This window comes from Grampus griseus (assembly GCF_964374135.1).
Source record: "Grampus griseus genome assembly, chromosome: 11".
Classification (NCBI taxonomy): Eukaryota; Metazoa; Chordata; class Mammalia; order Artiodactyla; family Delphinidae; genus Grampus; species Grampus griseus.
The window spans coordinates 23,953,490-23,976,191 of record NC_139005.1 but is presented as its reverse complement, the minus strand read 5'-3'; the positions used below and the strand labels follow the sequence as shown (position 1 = coordinate 23,976,191).

At 32.7% G+C, this 22,702-nt stretch overlaps 1 protein-coding gene across 2 annotated transcripts in view; it reads left to right on the top strand.

The window, feature by feature from the left end:
• The window catches only part of ERGIC2 (ERGIC and golgi 2), a 36,304-nt gene extending 17,049 nt beyond the window's left edge, over window positions 1-19,255 (top strand). For both annotated transcript variants that reach the window (XM_082665573.1, XM_082665572.1), the window contains exons 6-14: window positions 2,260-2,300; window positions 6,549-6,650; window positions 7,858-7,953; window positions 9,971-10,026; window positions 10,921-11,019; window positions 14,359-14,456; window positions 17,266-17,428; window positions 18,502-18,584; window positions 18,754-19,255. In XM_082665573.1, coding sequence (XP_082521699.1) covers window positions 2,260-2,300; window positions 6,549-6,650; window positions 7,858-7,953; window positions 9,971-10,026; window positions 10,921-11,019; window positions 14,359-14,456; window positions 17,266-17,428; window positions 18,502-18,584; window positions 18,754-18,816 — 801 coding nt within the window. In that variant the 3' untranslated portion in view covers window positions 18,817-19,255. The remainder of the gene's footprint in view (window positions 1-2,259; window positions 2,301-6,548; window positions 6,651-7,857; window positions 7,954-9,970; window positions 10,027-10,920; window positions 11,020-14,358; window positions 14,457-17,265; window positions 17,429-18,501; window positions 18,585-18,753) is intronic.
• The last annotated feature ends 3,447 nt before the right edge of the window (window positions 19,256-22,702 follow it).

Genomic DNA, 22,702 nt, shown 5'->3' with positions numbered 1-22,702 from the left:
GATTTACTGCTTACATGGATTTTCCTGTCCCATGAAATAAATTATGTGTTGGGCTCTTTTCTCAATTTAGTGTCCCTTGTATGCTGTCTTGCATAAGTTTTTGATAATTTCCAACATATGGATACTATTTAAAATGATTTAAAATAATGATACAGTTTGTGTCCTCATTTTTCTGTTTCTTTGGACATTGTGAGAATTTGAGGAGATAATCATCTTGAACTTATCCACTAAAATTTATTTATGCTGTTTTTCTAGCATTCGCTCCATACTGTCTGTCACTCCCACTCTCTTCACGTTTATTAAGTCTCTGATTTTTTTAATAAATATTTTTTCTGGACAGCTTGTCTCTTCAGCTAGATTCTAAGCTCCTGAAAAGCAATTACTTTATTTTTTCTTCTTTATAGCTCACAAAATGTAAAGCATAATGCATTGCAGGTATTAGGCACTGATGAATATGTTAGAATTATGTAATTGTGGCAGGATCTTTGATTATTCCATTTTTGATTATTCCATTGTAACAGCTTCTGCCATTTCTTTCAATCATTTGTAGAAGAGGAAAGTTTTATTTTAATTTAACTGTCATGAACTAAAAGTCATGTCTTAGCCAGAAAGTTAGAAACTTAAAAATATGTAATTGTATATTTTTATCAGTAATTTTTAAAACGTTTAACAGTGTTTCTGGTAAGTATTCATTCCCTTGTCCTAATTTATATTAAAATATTTAAGAATTATTATTAATGTAAAATTATTTGAGATAATTTTTACTTGTTTTTAAATTTTCACTCATTCTTTTAATATGCAGTCTGAATATTAAAAACTTAATTCTAATAATTTTACTGGTTTCTAAACCATGATCACACAATATGCTATGATAGCTACTATTTATTTAAAGAAAAGAACTACTTTTAGGGATGTGAGAAAGTGAGGAATCTGACATAGTTGGGTTTATATACTGACCTTCATTATCTGTGATTTTTCAAAAAATTTTTTAATCTTTTGAGTTCTTTTTTATATATAAAAAGGAGAGAATAATAACAAACTCACAAGGTTGTTATGAAGGTTAAGTGAGATAATGATTTAAGTAGCATAGTGCCGAGCACAAAGTAGGCCACTCAGTAGTTCTTTACCCGCTGTGTTAAGCACTATACCGAGCAGTTTGGGGAAGTCAAAGGGTGAATCACATAGTCCCTGCTGTCAGTAGTTTTATTCACAAGGTAACTGGGGAGCAGTTGCATGTAGCCTCATCTGTTTGCCATGGTGTGTTTTATAGCACTTTCTTTGTGTGCTGTGCTGTGAAAAAGGTTGGGAAGCAAGGTATAGACAAGTTCAGCAGGAGGAGTAATCAAAGTAATTTCACTGTAATCATTAACCTAGAGCAAGTGGCATATAGAATTTAGACTGACATTAGGGTCACAGTTACAGGAGAGGAAGGTTCCAGGTTGATATAATTAAATAACCAAAGGCACAGAGGTAGAACTGTCTGATGGAATGAGGGGTTAAAGAGAAAGGATTTATAGTGAGAGAGTAGTAGGTTAGGGCATGATTATGGAGGGATCATTAATGATATTGATAAGTTAGAAAGTAGAATTAATATGCCTTGTTATAAATCGCCTTTTAAAAATCAAAAGTGGACTTTTTGTTGGAAAGTTAAATTGTGGGTATTGCCACAAACTGTGAGAAGTTTGCCTCTTTTCCTCTGATTCTACAAAGTAGCTAAGTTTGTCTTTGAATTGGTGAACATAGTGCCTAGATAAAATTTCTTGAATTATTCTTTCTTGATTAATACATGTGGGAATTATAGTGACATTGTTAGGTCATTTCAAAACTTTTTGATTTTATCATGGTATTTTCCTGGCAAGAATATGGGCTTTGGATGCTTGAATATTATACTTAAGCTGTATGTCTTTTTCATTTCTTCTTCTCTTTTAAATACTTAAGTTTCATGCTGGCATCATTTAAATGATTTTAAGTCTTAAAATACCATTTTGTACATGTGATAGATTGCATTGCATCCATTCCTATAAATGTAGATAACTGTAATAGAAAAATATTCGCAATTAGTGAAATTTCTTTATACTACTTCTGAGTAAAATTAAAAATTTTTTAGTTTGACTTATGGAAGATTAAATGTAAATTATGAATACTTGTTTTTAATGTTATTATAAATTTGTTCCTTGGTCAAAGAAAATTTTAAAAAATTATGATATAAGAGCCAAGAGAATTTGACAGTGCTAGTGATTATGTTTTCCTTTATTTCAGGCAATATTTGATCTTTCACCACAGCAAAAAGAGTGGCAGAGGTAACAAGTAAACAAAGTATTGTGGTCCATAGAAATTAGATCATGCTTTGTCTATTTTGTCTACTGTATATTATTCATAGATTAATATATTTATCTAGGCATTTCTTTGGATGAAATATTAGCAGAATATAGTATATAATATAATCTTTACACTTTCAAAGATTTTATCAGATCTTAGGAAAGTCATATAATCTTTAATGCACTTTGAATCATAAATACATTTTAGTTTTCATTTAAAATTGTATTAACTATTTAAAAAATTTTAAAAGCAATATATGATCAAATTTGAATATAAAGGATATAAAGTGAAAGTAAAAGCCTCCTCATCATTCTCTAAACCTAGTGCCACTAACTGGTGGTAATAACCAGAGTTAAATTTCTTGTGTAGCCTGCTACAAATATTCTGTTTGTGTATAATTTTCTACATGTTTCCATATTTGCTTATGTTATTTTTTTCCTAATACAAATGGGGTCATTCTATACATTTGTTTTATAACTTTCTTTTTCCAACCTAACCTTATATTTTGCACATCTTCCCACTTAAGTACATATAGTGGTACCCTTTATGGATAAGCTATAATTTATTTAATTGGATACTTATCGATGGGCATTTAGATTGCTTGCAAAGATTCTAATATCAATGCTCAGTGAAAATTCTTGAATCTAATTCCTTGTGTGAATGTATATATATATATATATATACATATTCCTCATGTACTTGAGTGAATATATGTATATATATATAAAGTTTCTAGAAAAGAAATTTATCTTTTAGAGTATATTTAATGTTTTGATAAGTTCTCATGACAAGGAAGAAAATTTGTAATGGTGAGGTAGGTGGTGGTTGTTAACTAAACTTACGGTGGTAATCATTTCACATATATACATCTGTCAAATCATATGTTTATACCTTAGTCTTATACAATGTTATATATTAGTAAAACTGGAAAAAAATTTTGATAGATAATGCCAAACATCTTCCCCAAATAGTTTCATTTATATTCCAAAGCTATCAATATGTGAGAGTACTTGTTTCTATACAACCTCACCAACAGTGGGTATAACCAGACTTTTTTTATTTTTGCCAATTTGATTCGTGAAAACTGGTATTGTACTTGTTTTAGTTAGCATTTCTTTGTAAATCAGTTTAATATCTGTGGATTATTTTTTTCCCATTTGTATTTTTGTGTGTGTGAAACTAATTGCTCATGCCGTATGCCCATTTTGCTTGATTGTTTTCTTAATAACTTTAAATAATTTTTTTTGTTGTTTTGTTTGTTTTTTGGCTGCATTGGGTCTTTGTTGCTACGCAAGGGCTTTCTCTAGTTGTGGCGAGCGGGGTGGGGGGGTGGGGGTGGGGGTGGCGCTGCTCTTCATTGCGGTGCTGGGCTTCTCATTGCAGTGGCTTCTCTTGTTGCGGAGCACGGGCTCTAGGCACACGGGCTTCAGTAGCCATGGCTCGTGGGCTCTAGAGTGGAGCGCAGGCTCAGTAGTTGTGGCACACAGGCTTAGTTGCTCCGCGGCATATGAGATCTTCTTGGACCAGGGCTCAAACCCATGTCCCCTGCATTGGCAGGTGGATTCTTAACCACTGCGCCACCAGGGAAGCCCAATTTTTTGTATATTAAAGAAATTAGTTCTTTGTTTTAAATAGTTACCCCATCCCCACTCTTTTCTTTCTTTTTGTTTTCTAGACTATGTCTTATGCTTAAAAAGGCATTACCTAATTTAAGATTATTACAAAAAAATTTTTTTACCCATTTTTTTTTTTGTTTCTTTCTAGTCCCTCAGTACATTTCAAAGGCCTTTCTCTTTTAATTTCTACTTTCACCATTTGGAGAGCTTTTAAAATTAAAGTTGAAACGAATGTATTGAACAAAATAACTGAATATTAGGTGTCTCTGGGCTTCTAGCGCTTTTAGTAGAGAGCCATCCAGAGATGAAATACATTACTTTATTCCAGAAATGTTAAAGTGAGAAGTCTCCTTTCATCTAGAATTTTATTTAGTGTTCAAGACTAGTAGTAAGTGAGAGAAGAGATTGTGTTTTTACTGTTAAAATGATAGACATTTTCCATCGTAGTAGAATTTTCTACATCCTTTTATATATGGAATATAAACTTGGGTATTTATTGGTATATTTGAGGCAGAAGTTATACACGTATACACACACACACACACACACACACACACACAGAGTTTGGTGTCATCAACCTCTTTTCCCACTGCCCAGCACTAAAAGTTAAACTCTGGAAACAGAAGACACACATACAGCATACAGTTTGGTGTCATCAACCTCTTTTCCCACTGACCAAGCAATAAAAGTTGAACTCTGGAAATACAAGACATGCAAAAATATGAAGCTTTCAATTTCTGTTAGCATTAGATCTAAAGATTTTAAGTCTTTGTACGTGTAAATCTGAAGATGGGATCTGGCCTCTTGAAGCTTCCTAGATTATCATGTTCTGCTTCTAAACAAATATTCTTGAATGGATTAGAGATGCCTAAGACCTAACAACCTGAATAATGTGCATACCAAAACGTTCTTTACCTGTAGAATTTGCTAAAAGATATTTAAGTTGTCTTTCAATTGTTCTGCTTTCTTAAAATATTTAGGATCCCAATTAATCTCTTTCCTTTAGTAAAAGGAAATCTCAAAGCCTAGACATAGCCTTCCTGATTACTGTTTTTTATTTATACTAAATTTACAGTATAAAAATGACTTTTTATTTTAAATAGGCCTGTTACCAGTGTTCTTAGTGGGTGGTACATACGTATTTTATCTTTATCTCTCGCTTGCACTTCTAAAAAATGTTTATTATATCATTATGATGGGATGTGAAATATATTCTCATTTACATTTGCTTCTTCTTTAAGTTCCTATGTTTGTTAATAATTTTTCCAAGTTATTTATGTGTGTGTATGTATGTGTATATATATTTTAAAGACTTTTTAAGAGTATTTTTAGGTTTACAGCAAAACTGAGTGAAAAGTACAGAGTACCCAAATATCCCCTGCCCCCACCCGTGTACAGCCTCCATTGTTATCAATATCCCACACCAGAGTAGTACATTTCTTACAGTCTATGCACCTACATGAACACATCATTATTGCCCAGAGTCCATAGTTTACGTTAGAGTTCACTCTTGGAGATGTACACTGTTTGAGTTTTAACAAATACATAATGACATGTACTCACCATTACAGTACCTGTAGTTTTACTGCCCTGAAAATTCCCAGTTTTGTCTATTCATCCCTCCTTTCCCTCTGGGTGTAAATTTTGTACTTGCTGAGTTTGAACTGTGATACAGGTGACTTTGGATGTTAGTTATATAAAGATATAGGTTAAAGGATATAAAATAGGATTATATCTAAAGATACAAAGTTATTGTTGAAAATGTTAGAAATATTAGAGAGAAGAAATACTTTTATTCTTGGTTTTGTTCTTCAGAATAAGTAATTTCATGAGTTATGTAAATGCAACAATTTTGTAAAAAAAAAAAATCTTCAAGCAACTAATGTGTTTTTAGTGGCAAAGTATATTTAAAAAGAAAATCTAAGCATGAGTTCTCAAATGAATACTTTGTTCTCTATAATCCTATACCTTATATGCTGATGTTCTTTTTAAAAATTATAGGTAGAATATAATAGTTCGTTTAGAATGGTCTTGTCATAGGATAAAGTTCAGGTTTCTTTGGAAAAGGCAGACACTAGGTGATATTAAATGTCACTGTGGCCTGGTTTGTAATGAGAATTGGATGCTCCTGTGTGGATTTAACCCCCAGTAACATGCCCCTTTAAGTCCATCACATCTATTATGTGGCCCCTTATTTGTCTCATTCTTTGTATCTGTAACACTTTATTCAGTGCCCGACAAAAACTAAGAATTTTGTTATTGCTGCGTGCATGCATGAAAGATGAATTTAGATATTCAGGTGAACAGAAGTTCTTTCTTGGTGACCCTGATTCCACCAATAATGGACATGTAATTAGTGTCCACACATTCATTACTGATGGAATTAGACAGACTTAAGGACCCCAGCTGTTACACCTCTAGCCATACTCCCTCACTTTTCCTGCTTTCAAGGAAATGACCAAAGAATACTTGGGACTTTATTTTAGAATAAAGTTATGTAATAATAAATGTATGGCTTAGCTAAGTCAACTACCTGTGTTATTTTTAAAATAGTGTTGGCTTTCTCTGTGTGTCTTACTGTATTTGTTAACTATTGCTTGTTTTTGTATTTAGGATGCTACAGCTGATTCAGAGTAGACTGCAAGAAGAACATTCACTTCAAGATGTGATCTTTAAAAGTGCTTTTAAAAGTGCATCAACAGCACTTCCACCAAGGTGGGAGATTTTGTGAGACTATTTATTAAGAATTTATTGGGGCTTCCCTGGTGGCGCAGTGCTTGAGAGTCCGCCTGCCGATGCAGGGGACATGGGTTCGTGCCCTGGTCCGGGAAGATCCCACATGCCGCAGAGCGGCTGGGCCCGTGAGCCATGGCCACTGAGCCTGCGCGTCCGGAGCCTGTGTTCCGCAACGGGAGAGGCCACAACAGTGAGAGGTCCGCGTACCACAAAAAAAAAAAAAAAGAAAAAAAAAAGAATTTATTGTGACATAATTTTAGTGTTGGTTTACTCCTCTGAATCTTATATTTCTTAGAGAAAATGTAATCATTCTGTATGATGAGATGTCTTTTTTTTTTTTTTGGCCGCACCGTGCGGCATATGGGATCTTAGTTCCCCAACCAGGGATTGAACCCGCACCCCCTGCAGTGGAAGCGCGGAATCTTAACCACTGGACCGCCAGGGAAGTCTCAAGATGTCTTTTTTACTCTTAAATTTATGGCCTATGATACTGATCAGGATTATCCCAAATATTATTTTCATTTTTATGTGTGTATGGTATACCTTCATATAAAATTGTACTAGGTTTTAAGAACAAATTAATTTCATTTACCATTATGAAGATGTATAAAGTTTTGTTAGGAATTTCATGTTTTTATTTCACTTTTTGTCTCTTTTATAGATTAGAAGAGCTGATATTTGGAAATGCTATAATCATGAAAATGATCATTTAAATTTAAAAATATACAGAGGTTTTACATTTGCTTAGGAAGAAAATGTTATTGTCTATTTGAAGTTAAGTGGCATGCCCTTCCCTTACTCATTCTTTTTCCCAACGCTTCCTGTCCCCTAAAGTACCAGAAACATGATAAAAGCATGTCTTTGTTGGACTAGTAATTCTTTACTTTTAATTTTTCTTCTCTCATTAGACTTAGTCCTCTGGTTAAATTTGAATGACCTTGAAATTTTATATTTGTGTAAATAATACATATATATAATAATTATATAATTTTTTTCATTTTGTAGATGTTTTTTAATAAAAGTGTAGACTTCAAAAAACTGCTATTCTACTTTTGACATTTAGAACATTATCTAAAAATTGATCTTTAGGGATTTTTTTTTTCCCATCTATAAAATTTTCTCACCAGAAATATGGTGACTATATTGAATACGCTGTAAGTAATTCAAATGTATCTTGTTGTAACAGGGAAGATGATTCATCACAGCCTCCAGATGCTTGCAGAATTCGTGGTCATCTATATGTCAATAAAGTAGCGGGGAATTTTCACATAACTGTGGGCAAGTATGTTCTTTTCACTTACTGAAAATACTTTAAACAAGTTGGCAGTTTGGTTAAAAGTAAATTCTTTGTTAATCAAATAATATATAACTAACCACTAGAGAACTCTTAAAATGTATATTTTTTATGTCTTCAGCCTTCAACCTCAGGATAGAGAAGACTACTAACTTTAAAAACTACTGCTTCAAAACAAAAGAAAAATAGTCATGTCATATTTCATATATTAAAATATATAAGTTGTAGGTAAATATGAATTAAAACCTTCAGCTTGCCAAGTTTTAGTAGCCAGAAAGCTCTTACCTAGACATTTCATTAATTTGTTCATTTTGTTGGATATTAGGTTTTTGTTTTGTTTTTCCTTTTGGTGATCCTCATCAAAATATAATCCCTGACCAGTACGAGACAAGTATTTTGATGTAGTTAGAAATATGTCTGGGATAAAGTTAAATTGGGTAAAAGTTAAGGAAAAATATCAGACCACCTGCCTTCATGAGCAGAACCCAACACAGAAACTGTCAGATAATAAACACTTGGTAAATTCCTGAATGAATAAATAGATTCTCTGATTATCTCCTCTCTCTTTCTCTGCTTTTCTCCCTGCCTTCCTTCCTTCCATCTAGACTTGCAAAGCTGAACAATTCTTCACTGCAAAAGAAGAGTATTTTTTGAGTACTTGCTATGTGCAAAGTACCATGGTAGATACTAAAGATGAAGCAGTGAAAAACAGAGAAAGGGTTTTTGCCCTTATGATGCTGACATTCTGTGAGAGAATCTGAATTTTAAACAGTGAATTACACTAATAATTATTTAATTATAGTTGTATTGAAGTTATAAAGGAAAACTATGGCTGATAAGAAACTATATAACAAGGTACCTGACCTACTCTGCAAGTCAGTGGAGGCTTTATTGAGGGAAACCTTTGAACACTAATGGATGGTTAGGAATTTTATATATAAAAGGAGAGAATGGCATCTAGACTGAGGGAAAGGCCATAGAGCAGGACAGAGCGTGGCTGGAGATTTTTTAAATATATAGAGACAGCATTAGACTTCTATGCAAAATTATTTCAGTGTTTACAGTGATCAGATCAAATCAGGCATTTGCTTTGTCTTTGTTTTGTTTTTTTGGCCGTGCCACATGGGTTGTGAGATCTTACTTCCTCAACCAGGGGTTAAACCCGGGCCCTCGGCAGTGAAAGTGCTGAGTCCTAACCACTGGGCTGCCAGGGAATTCCCTGCTTTGTCTTTGTTATCCCACTCTTCTTAACATTCATGTTTTGTTGTTTTGTTACTGTTGCCAGGGCCTATTCTCTCCATCCCCAACCTGTAGATGGGAACCTTAGAATTTCTTGGTATCATATAGTCAACAAATGATAGTTGGCTCAAAGAAATTTAGAAGGTTTTATTGCACTTCTGAATAAAAACAATATCCTACTCCAAAACTAACTGAAAGAGGGAAACGTTGACAAATATTGGAAGAACTTCTATATTTTGGCCTTTGTTCTCAATTTCACTTACCTCTCCATGTGATAACTCATCTTATCAATAAGAGAGGCCAAATGGAAAAGCATTTGGTTTGTATCCTATCCTTATCTTATCTGGGATTTTGAAAATCGGGAATGTCAACTCTAAACCCCAGTTAAGCAAAATGTTATCTCCCAGCAAAAATACCTGGATTCCAAAAAAGTACTCAATTACTACTATTATAATTTGAATTTCATTAATAAGTTTGTAAAAATTTGTTTTCTCTCTTGTTATGTAACTACATAATATCTTCAGTTTTGCATCTTGGCCCACAAAACCTAAAATATTTACTGTCTGACTCTTTACAGAAAACGTTTGCCAACCCCCAGTTTATTGCATTACTGAGATGAGATTTACCTACTTAAATCATGGGCCAAGTATGTTGTTATATTATTTTATACTAAGAAAATTATATAACTTAGGAAAGATCCCCTTTATGATTTTAATTAGTTATGTATTTAAATGTTATTACTTTAATCTTTTCTTCCTCCTTTCAGGGCAATTCCACATCCCCGAGGTCATGCACACTTGGCAGCACTTGTCAACCACGACTGTAAGCAGTTTCTGAAATTTCTTTCTGTGAAGATGTCCTTGCAAAAAAAGTGTGTTTTTTAATTTTTAGTGCAGGTGCGAGGTAGGGCTTTGGAAGTGGGGTATGCCGAAAGAAGATATCTAAAGGAGAAAATAAATGATCTAACTTATTGACTAATCCATTTTCTCTTGTCTTTAAGCTACCTATATTTCTTTTTAGCCATAGCTCAGAAGTTGCTGAGGTAGGGAGAAGCACCCTTGGTGTGCTTTATATCACTTAGTACACATTTCTGCTAATTTTTTTTTTTTCTGATAGTTTTTACAGATAGTGAAGAGAATATATTTGAAACTTGTTTAAATATGTAAATTTAAATCTGGACATTTACACACATATATAAAGTATTCAAGTTAGTTTTGTGTAATGATTATCATAAAACTTAGTTTTTAAAGTCTCCTTTAGACAACAAAAACAAGTAATTCCATAAAAAACAAGTTTAGTTACATAAATGTGCTAAAGCAATAGTGTGTATTAAAAATATACCTGATCAGTTTCATGGACATCATCTCAGTTCTTCTAACACAATCCTGTTTCTATATGATGATTTGGACTAGAAAAGACTTATTTTTTTGTTTATCAGAATTAGATGTCATATTATTTCTTAGATATTAATTTGTATATAATTATGAAATTTGCGATATAGCATTTTATCAGAATGTGTTTACCTCTATACATATAATTCCCACATATTTGCATGCATTTTTCTTAAAATAATATGTTTTTAAATGCTATATTATTATACCAGCAGATTTTAGATATTTTCATTTGAGAATAGGTAAGAATGTGAACTAATCTGTAACATGTAGTTTTGAATAATTTAATTTCTCTACTTAATTTTTTTTTTTTTTTGCCTCTTAGCTTACAATTTTTCTCATAGAATAGATCATTTGTCTTTTGGAGAGCTTGTTCCAGGAATTATTAATCCTTTAGATGGAACTGAAAAAATTGCATTCGATCGTAAGTATTTAATAATTACTGTTGGACTTTGCATGTAAGCAAATAGTTCTTATAACTTTGATATTAATACATTTTAAATAAACCTCTTCCTTAACCCCCTTGTAACAGATAAACGGATAAATCTTGAAGTGGTTTAAATGGCTGATCATCTTTAAGTGGAGATGTGTGTAAGAGAATTTGTTCTAGTAGTGGATGAATTTTAAATGGTAAAAAATGAGCCATGGAACAGAATAAGAAATTAGTCAGAAGTAGTCAGGAGAAGGAGTAGAATTTAAAGGCTCTCTAAGTATATGAAAGGTTAATGTATTAAGAGGGCATAACTGCTTTTTCATGTTCAACAAAGAAAGAATAAGAACAAAAGAAAGTTTGAACATTATAAGAAAAATTTTCTTCTTTGTGTAGGTTCAGAGTTCTAAAATCTATACAATATTTACCATATCAGAAACCTCTCTAGAGAATTTTACAGACATCAGAAACCTAGAGTTCTTCTAGAATGGTTTGGTATTAACACAGTCAGAAGTAGTACAGATACCTTTTATTACTGTTTGTTTTAACCATCTATTCCATTTAAAATTTCAGTTTATGCAAATATGGATGGATTATTAAGGAATTAAAAGGTTTTTTGGTTTCTGATGTTTGTTTTTTGAAGATTTTTGGTTGCCTTTCTTCTTAAATAGTCATATTATATGCCTTAAGGACGTCTAAAGCTTCCTGTGCCACTAGGAATTCTAGCCTTTGCAAAACTGTAATTAAGGATTTCATTTTTTATTAATTCAAATAGATTTATTCATGTTCTTTTCAGTATTTTACTCTTTTAGCATAGTGTCGTAATCATACATTAAACATGTTTTATTTAGAATTCATGAGTATTTTATGTTTGTGTGGGAATGTTTCACTCAAGGAAGCTTGAGAGTACTAAATTTGGAAATGTGTGAGTAGAAACATTCTGAGAATTACAAGCTTTGTTCTGTGTAATCTCATCTTTAAGTATGTGTTCATTCTACACCAAAATACATTAAATATTACAAGAGATGCGCAATTGAAAACATGTTGGTTAATACTTTGTTTCAAGATGCTAAAATGAACTATACATTTTTGTAAAGAAGCAGATCTAAATATGAACAGATTAGTTTTCAAAAGGCTCTTTAAATTTACATGTTCAGGAAGACTAAGAGGTGTTTAGAATTATTTTATAAAATGGCATGAGATGAATGTCAGTAGGTTATTCAAAGCTTTAAAGCAGGTATACTCTTCTCCTTCCTAATATATGTTCTATTGGGCCTCTTTTTCGATAAAGAAAAAATTCAGCATTACAGATCTGTTGGATTCAGGTAACTACCCTCTCCTTCATGTAGGAATTTTGAGGGGATTACTTAGCAGTGACATGTTTAATGCTGTGCAGATTTGGACAGACCTATAGCCTTTGGAACAGTTTGTGGCTTGCAACAAAATCTAATGCAAGAGCATTTTCCCCCTGCCTGGCCATTAAGTTATCTAACAGACTTATATATTAGACAAATAGGTCTTCAGCAGTTCTCTCTCCATAGCTTAAAAGGTTTCCAATTTTCCCTGTCAAGTTTCTTTGACCCGCTTTGGCTACTGTTCATTGCATTGGACTTCATTCCGCACGTGGTGAGATTTCCTTTGTCTCTCATTTTTTTCCCTCAAGTCTAATTATCCCACCCATGTGTACAGCATTGGTTATAACCTCACCACTCTCAATTTCATCTTCTTTTTCATAAATACTTCGTACTTGAACACCTTCTCCGCTCATTTTTAGCTTATTTTTGTTTATGACGTAATAGAGATATTTGTAAAACACCTCAAAAATAAGCACAGATTGAGCAGTTCACTTTACATCAGAGAACAACTCAAAGGATGAAAGATCGTCCACAATTGATAAGCCATTTATTGGTGGTGGACAAAGTTGACACACTTGCTCTAACATTATCTGTGGTAATATTTAGGATTTAAGTTGAAATTAATAATAGAACTGGCCAAAAACTGTTTTATGTTTTTGAAAGTTATAGTGGTACAAGTGGTAGTTATAGTGGTAGGTGAAATAAGAAATGGTGAAGTTGAAACAGGCTTTGCTTTATTTTGTTAGAAACTTGTTTAATGTTAGTGTTGAAGAGACCATTAGTCTTACCTCTCCCTTCTATCTACAATTTTAACTTTCCCTCTCCTATTCTGAATTACAGTGAGATAAGAGACAGAGAAATTGAACTGATGGAAATAAAAATAAAAATTAATTCATGCTAGACACATGAAAGTACATACTGTATACCTCCATTTATATGCAATTCTAGAATAGGCAAAACGAGTCTGTAACAATAGAAGGTAGATTAGTGGTTGGCCTAGGACCAGAGGTAGAAGGGATTGACTAAAAAGGGGTTCAAAGGAACTCTTTGGGGTGATTAAAATGTTTTATATTTTGATAGTGGTGGTGATTGTATGGATAAAAACATTTGTCAAAATTTATCAAACCATACATTTAAAATTTATATATTTTATTCATGTACTCAGTTGTCATAGACAGTTATCACCATGTGACGTGAAGTACATCGCAAACGTAATGAGGCCCTATTCACTTAACCTAGCTGAAACTATAGATAGATGTATCTAGTTCTAAATTTTCTAGAATGTAGACCTAGAGAATTAACATGTTTTGTATTATGTGAACTGTTAATTGCTTAAAATTAATTAATAATTAGTAATATACTGGTGTTTATGACTTGTATTAAACCTATAAATGCCTAATGACTATATAAATATGATCATTTTGATTACGTAGTAACCCCAGACCATCATTGAGTAATTTCTTTGCTTATTTTCCTACTGTAGTATTGATTCTTTGTATTTATCCAAAGGCTACATTTTGGTTTATATATCCAATAGCTAATTCAGTTTTGGTTTATTTATTTCTGTTCAGATATTAGTAGAAACTGAAAATGTGTCTTGTGGTGGTTATGCTATTATAACTTTATTTTTATTAGTTTCTGTACTATAAAGAAATGCTTTTATTTTCCATATTTTATAAAAGGATGATAACGATTATAAAAGATATCTAACTAGATAACTAGCTCATCTTTTTTGACATCTTCTAATAGATGTGTGTGTGTGTCTGTGTGACTATTTTATGCTTACTGAGAACTTGTTTTACCAAATGTGAATATATTGCTTTCATTGATTCTTTTATAATATTTTTTTGTTAGACATTAAGTTATAAGTAGCATTAAATTTCAGATTAGATGTATTTAATAGAAGGCTGATGTATTTGGCAGTAGTTTCATTGCTACTGGATTGATGAAAAAAACCTACATTTTGTTTTTATTCTAGACAACCAGATGTTCCAATATTTTATTACAATCGTGCCAACAAAACTCCATACATATAAAATTTCAGCAGACACCCATCAGTTTTCTGTGACAGAAAGGGTAAGTTGAATCCAACTGGTAAAATTATTTTTTTAAAGCATTTTATAGTCCCGCTACAAAATTAGTTTGGAGTTTCAGGTAATGCCCTCCCCCATTTAAAATTTGAAATGCATTGACATTTTATTTTAAGTCAATAAAATATCAGAAATGGGTATTAAGTATGTTTTAGAGTAAGAAAAGAAGTAGATTTTAAAAATCTGGAATGTTTTCCATTCAATTAGTAAAAAATTATTAAACTATGATATTAATTATTTTACTCTTAATATCTTAATACTTGTTTTCCCATGTACTGGTATAAGCAGTTTTTTTTAATCTGCCAGCAGATTTTCTGATTTCTCTGTTATTTATTTTTTACTTAATGTATCTACCCTGGGACACGCATGGTTATTGTGACTCAGATAGCAGATTTAGAGGGTTTGCCTTCCTAATTTAGGGCTTCATATTCATCTGATTGAGAGGACAGACGTTCTGCAACCTTAGGGTGGAGTGGCCTTATAAGTAAATATTGATAATGAGAAGCAGAATTTTGGAATTGGGCAGTTTAACAGATTTCTCACTTACTCTGGGACCATGTTTTCTTTCTTTCTTTCATTCTTTTTGTTGTTAATTCTTTATTTTTATAAGCTATGTTTTCTTATTGTGTTCAAGAATGGTGAATATTCAAATACTAGTATCCAGAAGAATTCCAGAATTTAAGTGCTTTTAAAAATTTGCTTTCGGGCTTCCCTGGTGACGCAGTGGTTGAGAGTCCGCCTGCCGATGCAGGGGACACAGGTTCGTGCCCCGGTCCAGGAGGATCCCACGTGCCGTGGAGCGGCTGGGCCCGTGAGCCAGAGCCGCTGAGCCTGCGCGTCCGGAGCCCGTGCTCCACAACGGGAGAGGCCACAGCAGTGAGAGGCCCGTGTACAGCAAAAAAAAGAAAAATAAAATAAAATTTGCTTTCCTCCATATGAAATTTTCCTTTGATAGTCTTATAACTTGTGTTGACTATGTCCTCAGTAATTGTAGAGTTTTCCTTATTCTTGGGAAACTAAATACTAAAGTTTTTAGGGGTGAAGTGTCATGTGTTTATAACTTTTCAAATGGTTCAGGAGGAAAAATCAAGTATGTGTAACTCCGTGTGTGTGTGTGTGTGTGTGTGCGCATGCTCACATGCAGAGAGAAAGAGAAACTAGGTAAAGTGTCTACAAGTATATATTGTGCTTTTTAGCATTTCTTTATGGGTGGGGAGATAACCATTTCTCACTAAGGTTGGCAACACCTGAAGGTCAGGCAGTCTACACAGCAGCACGACTTTGGGGAAAACAGGCATGCATACATTGCTAAGGAAAATGGCATAGTCTCTTGGAAGGGAGTTTGGCAATATCTGCAAAATGACATATGCATTTACCTTTTGCCCCAGCAATCCCACTTCTAGAAATTAAATCCAAAGATACGGTGGAAAAAAAGTGATGTTGTATATGAGATTATTCGTTTTGTTACTTGTAATGACAAAAGACTGGAAGCAACCCAAGTGATACATCGACACAATGGAGGAACATGCAACTTTAAAAAAAAGAGACAGAAAGATATCTATATACTGATACGAAATTATCTCCAGGATGTATTTTAAATAACAAAAATAAATTAACAAGAAAAAAAAAAAGAATCACAGAGCATTTGACCTTTGTGGGATGTGTTAGTACTGATAGGACAACTACAGTGGTTGTATTTCACTTAAAAAAAAAAGGAGTAACTGGAGTTGGTAGAGTGGAGGATGAGAAGGACAGGGCTGACCTTCATTGGTCCTAGACCAAAAGCGAATCATTATGAGTCTTTTGTTATGTAGACACCGTGATCCCTAAAACAATATCCACTCACATAGGTGATGACAATATATTTATAATTTTGGCAAAATATTGAACTTATCAGAACTTAAAGATGAAGTCCCTTTATATTGGAAACTTGATCGATGTCTTATAAGGCTCTGTTGTGCTAATAGGCAAAGAGGTTTTGTAATGCCCACATGAAATTGTTTTAATTTCCCACGTTACTTGTCTTCCTAAAGCTTGCAGTTTAGTTACAGCTTAGTAAAAACAAGTAGGGCCTGACACAAAAATCATAGCAAAGCACTGTGGTAGCATAGTTGTTTCATGCTATAATAGAAATTTGCAAACTTGAGTTTTGAAGTGTAAACAGAATGGAATGAAACAATATATTCTCACTCAGTGTGCACACTGTGGTAGGTTTATAATTTTAGTTACGCTCCTTTCAAGAAAAATTTCCTTTAAAAACTGAACCAGTAGCTCAGATATTGATATCTTTCAAATTAATGTATTATGTTTTCTTCCTGTACTCCATCTCATATAGTTTAAAATGAACAACAGCAATTGAAATTGGTTTTAAATCTTATCATTCAAATGACAGGAAGTAGATAGAATTATTTTGTAAATTCTTAGCAAAGAAATAATACAAAAAGTATGTCAAAATAGGAATGTAGTTTTCATTGATTTGGTCAATGAGGAATGTGCCATATAAACTCTTGAGTTTAGTAGAAACCTTGTAGATGTAAAGTGACCTTTTTGAGAAAACAGTAAAAAATGATTCTGTTCTTTTGATTGCTTCAAAAGCTAACCATACAAAGAATACAGAATAATTTGCTTATTTCTGGAGAGCTTGGTCTAGTAGGACAATTCATAAAGAGATTTGGATGTCCCTCTTGTTCAGGAGGGCTGGAGGGCTTCATATTGACTGTATACAAGTAACCTAATGATGTGAATCCTGTTTGTCTCTTCCTCCTCTCTCTCCCCTTCCTTTTGCCTTCCTTTAGGAACGTGTCATTAACCATGCTGCAGGCAGCCATGGAGTCTCTGGGATTTTTATGAAATATGATCTCAGCTCTCTTATGGTGACAGTTACTGAGGAGCATATGCCATTCTGGCAGTTTTTTGTAAGGCTTTGTGGTATTGTTGGAGGAATCTTTTCAACAACAGGTTAAGATTCATTCCTTTTTTTGTCTAATTTCTAAAAGTTCTGCTAACATTAAAAATCAAGATGCTTTTACTTAAAAGGGGAAAGAAATATACACATTCTCATGTTTTGATACTTAAAGAACTTTTTCTTTAAGATTTAATTTCAGACCTCAAAAATTGTATTGATTAAGCATTACACATAACTAAGTTCACTGCATTCAGTGATTTATGGGAGATTACTTAGTGTGCTAGAGAGAGCCTAGGATTGGACCCAAGTTCTGTCATTTACATGGTGATAGCTTTATGTAGGTCACCTAAATTTTCTGAAATTGTTTTCTCTATATAAAAATGAGAATAATAATATCTAACTTGCAAGTGTGTTATAGGATTAGATGAGAAAATGCCTAGAAATAGTAGATACTTTGAATGTAAATTTTCTTTTTCAGTTAAGGTATTTTTAACTGTACACAACGTAAAATTGTATTTTATGGTATGTTGAACTATGAAATATGTGAAACCAAATTTTTAGTCAGTAATGTTTTTATGACTTTTGGTCTTTTCGCCATAAGATTATGGGATTCTCTCAAAGATAACTTGCAGAATTGTAATTCTGAAAATTTGATAGTTGAGTATAATAGATAAGGAAACAGTTCCTTTTTTATCCTAACCTCTATTTAATATTACATGGGGTTTATATAGTTTGAATTATATTTTTAAAATGGATGAATAGCTTTTCTTATGAAAGTTTTTATCACTGCTTTATTTAGATTCATTTAAATTTATGGTGCTAGTAGTATTTATTTTTCAAAATTGTGTAGGTGTGAGACATATTAAGCACCTTTGAAAAGATTGCTTTGTCAAGGTCATGAATTATGTGGCTTTGTGATTTTGAAAAGAAATTCATTTATTTTAAAATTCAATTGTCTTGATATTTTTGACTGTGGAAGTGAATAAAGCAAACTGTTTCCTTCCTTATCTATTCCTTTATAATAGTTTTTTATTCTTACTTACAAAATTAGGAAATGAATAACTTAGGAAGAAATTTCATTAAAAGCATAATTTAATTAAAAACATAAACTTATTTTTTATTACAGGCATGTTACATGGAATTGGAAAGTTTATAGTCGAAATAATTTACTGTCGTTTCAGACTTGGAGCCTACAAACCCGTCAGTTCTGTAAGTGGTGTAGTGTAAATGGTGCTGATCTCTAAGTCATAGTATCATTGTTAAATCTAAATAGTAGCTCTTGGCGCCCAGAAAGAAATTGCCCAAAATAAAGTGTTGTGTTTAGAGGAAATAGTGTAAGGAATGAAACTAATGCTTCGGTCTTTTTATTCCTCCCTAGGTTCCCTTTGAAGATGGCCACACAGACAACCACTTACCTCTTTTAGAAAATAATACACATTAGCACCTCCCAAGTAAAGGAGAAAAACTTTTTGTCTGAGATGTAAAACGTTTTTAATAATAAAATATTGTGCAATATATTCAAAGAAAAGAAAATATGAATGAGAAGCAGGAATCACCCTAGGGGAAAAAAAAAAAAAGAAAAAAACCCAAACTGAAATCCTATGTGTGTTGTGTCTGTTACAAATGTCCTAGAAGAAATTATACAGCTAATCTAATCAGTGAATAAGCCCAACTGGAATATTGCGTTGAAGATGACCCCTTCTGATATTTTCATAGCAACGGCAGTATCGAAATCAAACCTTGCTTCTTGATGACAAAGAGCCTGAAGGAAGAAGTCAAACCACATCTAAAGAAAATGGCATTGATAAGTGCAAATGTTTGCATCTGTTTGTTTTTAAAAGATATGATGTCAGAATAAAATATGTAAAACATGTGGAAAACTAGTCTAGACTTTAAAAAGTGTGGTCAGGTCACATTGTTAATAAAGGAAGAGAGGGCGGGGCCCCTGTGTTATAGCCATATTACTGTTAAGCCATAACGACAAGACCATTTATCCAATAATTCAGTCTTAGGACGGTTACTGCTTTTCTTTAAACTCTGGCGATTGACTTTTCTGATCAGGGCAGGGTCGTGAAAGACTAAGGTGAATTCTTACAGGGGCAGGTACATAGATGCTATAATATGTAACAGAGGTATCATTCACAAATTATATAGTGGGCACTTATACAGGGAGAAGAAAGCACATGTTTAAAAAAAATGCTAAGTTTCCTAATCTGATCCTTATTATTGGTATACTTTGGGAACAGGGGGTGAGTAATAAAAAGATCAACTACTAATGATGAAAATTACCAGTCTGTAAAAGATTAAGAGGATAAGTAGCATATTTTGTGTGTGTTGTGGTGAGTGGGCAACAGGGTAACTTTAAATAAAATAGAAGCATGAGGCAAATATTTAAGTAAGACAAGATAATGTCAGATCTGAGAGATTATAATATTAAACAATGTCCGTTAAACTGTAAAACTGTATTATGAAAGAAGTATCTGCATTCAGAATGTCCTGAATGTGATTGATTTTGTATTAGATTGTGTTGGTCTAGCTTTCTTACTATTTAAGGATTGATTTTAAATTTATACACTATAAAAGATTGAAAATAATGAGAGGGGTATATCACTCAGGTGCTGTTAAAAACTAAATTTGGAATATGTGTGCCAATATCATTTTTCCTTTTGTAATACTTAATGATAGTAGAGGAATCATCAACCAGTCTTCATGGTTTAAGTCATTTAGGGAAATGGGGAGACAAAATTCCAGGTAAGTAACAAGGCCAAGACTAAAAGACAAGATTTAAAATGGTGGTTTTTAGAGAACAGGCCATCACAAGTTAGAGTTTTTCAAATTGCATTCTTTTCAAAGGTAAAAGAAAAGTCAAACAGTTGGGGCAGATAATGTAATGGAGAGAAGGAGAAATACTGATAAAACTACTTTTCATTCAAGCTTATGTGGAATGGTATTTTGCAGATAATAACAAGTGTCATTGTTTAAGATATACAGTTTATCACTGAGCCATTAAATTAACTGATTAATATAGGTAACAAACATGCTTTGAAAGGTTTTTGAATTCAGAAGATTCCAAATAATGAATGGTCGTCTCCGTATTTCTCATTTCTTTTCTTCAGATACTATTTCCAATGAAGGTAGACTAGGAAAAGGAATTTTAATTAGAATTAAAATTTTAGCTGTTTTAGACTGAATGTCGGTTCTGTGAATCTGCTTGTCAGAAAGTTCAATTAAGTTTCAGGGTTTTTTTTTTTAATAGGAAAAATATTGATTTAGAATTATTTTCTTTCAGTTAGGATTATGACAGTTAAGTATCTTTAAGAAGGATTTTAAAAATTATTCTCGTACTTACATATGATTTTTAATTGTTTCTGTGTTTTCCAAATACCATATTAAAATTTTAATGGAATTAATCTGTCCCATTAAAACTGACTATAAAAGGAATTTCTTTGAAGCAAAATCCTACTTTGCCATTGATTTCCATTTTAAAAGTTAAGAAAGGTTTCCACCTGAAACTCCTCAAATAGGGTCAGATTTGGGGCAATCAAAGTATTAAGATTCTGACCAGCCCTTTGTATGATGAATGATGAAGTATACTTGCATGTTAGGATTTATTAGGAGTTTTTGACCTCACCAAGTGTTTCTTTTCCATTGCAGAGAACACTGTACTGGCCTATTATGTAGCCTTGGTGTGTGCCTGGGGTGCCTCCAGTAGGATACCCAACTTTATTACTCAATCCTCTTTATTAGGGCATTCATAATATCTATATATATATTCCATCCTAAATATTTTTAAGAGTTGAGATCTCAAATTATGTGAAATGTGTTTTTTTTAAAACTGTGTTTGCATATATTGGCCTATAAAAGGAGATGAAACGTTTAGGTGAATAATTCTCTGCTACAGTATTTGTACACCTCAGACTACCTCCTGGTAAAAGCTTAACTCAATATGAGAAGTACAAAATTATTTCTAATTCTCAACTTAGGTGATTAATACTACACTTTTCTCGTATACATTTTATGATATAAAGCACTGAATTTTTATAATAAATAATTTACTAATGCAGACAAAGTTTACAATCTTTAATACTAACTAATTTTGGAATTCATAAAGGAATGACTAAGATCTCCTAATTTTTTAATGGTATAAGTAGACATATGTTATGCATTGTCTTTTTATGTCTTAGGTTAGTAATTCAAGTAACAAAATAAATTTATATGCAACCCCCTTGCTTCAAAATTTAAAATTTTGAATCTTAAACTTCAGTTCGAGATGCATAATTTTGAATGTTCAAAAATTACTTAAACATGACTCTTAGGATCTTTAAAATCTCATCATGCCCTTTAACCTAGTACTTAAGTTCCTCCCTTTCTATTTGGAGCTGTAGCAAACCTTCAAAGTGAGTCACCTTTTGTCAGCACTATCCAAATAGATCACTATTTGTTCACTACCTTATGGTATGATGTCTGGAGTAATATCCAAGTAATTTCTTTATTGTAGTTCCCCCCCAGCCCTTTTGAAATATTTTAGTGACAGTATCACTTATCATTATTTTAAGAGTAGGAAACAAACTGCCTTGGATTTTTTGGTTTTCTTGTAGTTTTTTTATTGTGTTGTTTTAAGAGAAAAAAACCATAAAAGACTCATTTAGTGTCTCAATCCTGAACATTTGGACTCTAAATAAAATAAATTGTACAACTTCTTTGTCCCTTTACGATCATGTACCCCCAGATAAGGCTCAGTTCCTCGTATTTTTCTTTTTCCTTCTAGGAAAACTACAGCAATCTTTATCACTCAGTTACATTTCCTTTGCTTCAGATGGAGCTAAATTGTTGTATGAGATTGGATTCATTCTGTATTTTTCGTGTTATGAATGGACGAGTGATGAAAATTGAGCAGTTGACTCAAGTTTATAAAGCTGTAAGCAGATTATCAGCAAAACATTTAATAGTTTTGTTTCAGCAACTCCAAGTTGTACTGGATATTTATCAAAAGAAATTAGATGAACAATTCTTCCAAACATCGTAACTCATTTATGCTATTTGTGTAATGATTTTAAGGTAAAACTCAGAATGAGAAGGTGTGGGGGGAAGGTGTACATTGATGAAAGCTACATACTAAAGCAGACCTTCAGCAACACGGCATATAATTATGTAATGAATATTTTGTAAATTCTGTTTCCAAGCAACTATGCAAGTCAATTTGGTGATTTCTTGTATTATACTTACCTTTAATTTCTTTAAGATATTTTTCTAGGATTGATGAAAGTTCCCCAACCCCACATCTCCCCAACCGATTCACAGTTCCAGCTTGGAACTGCTATTTCAAA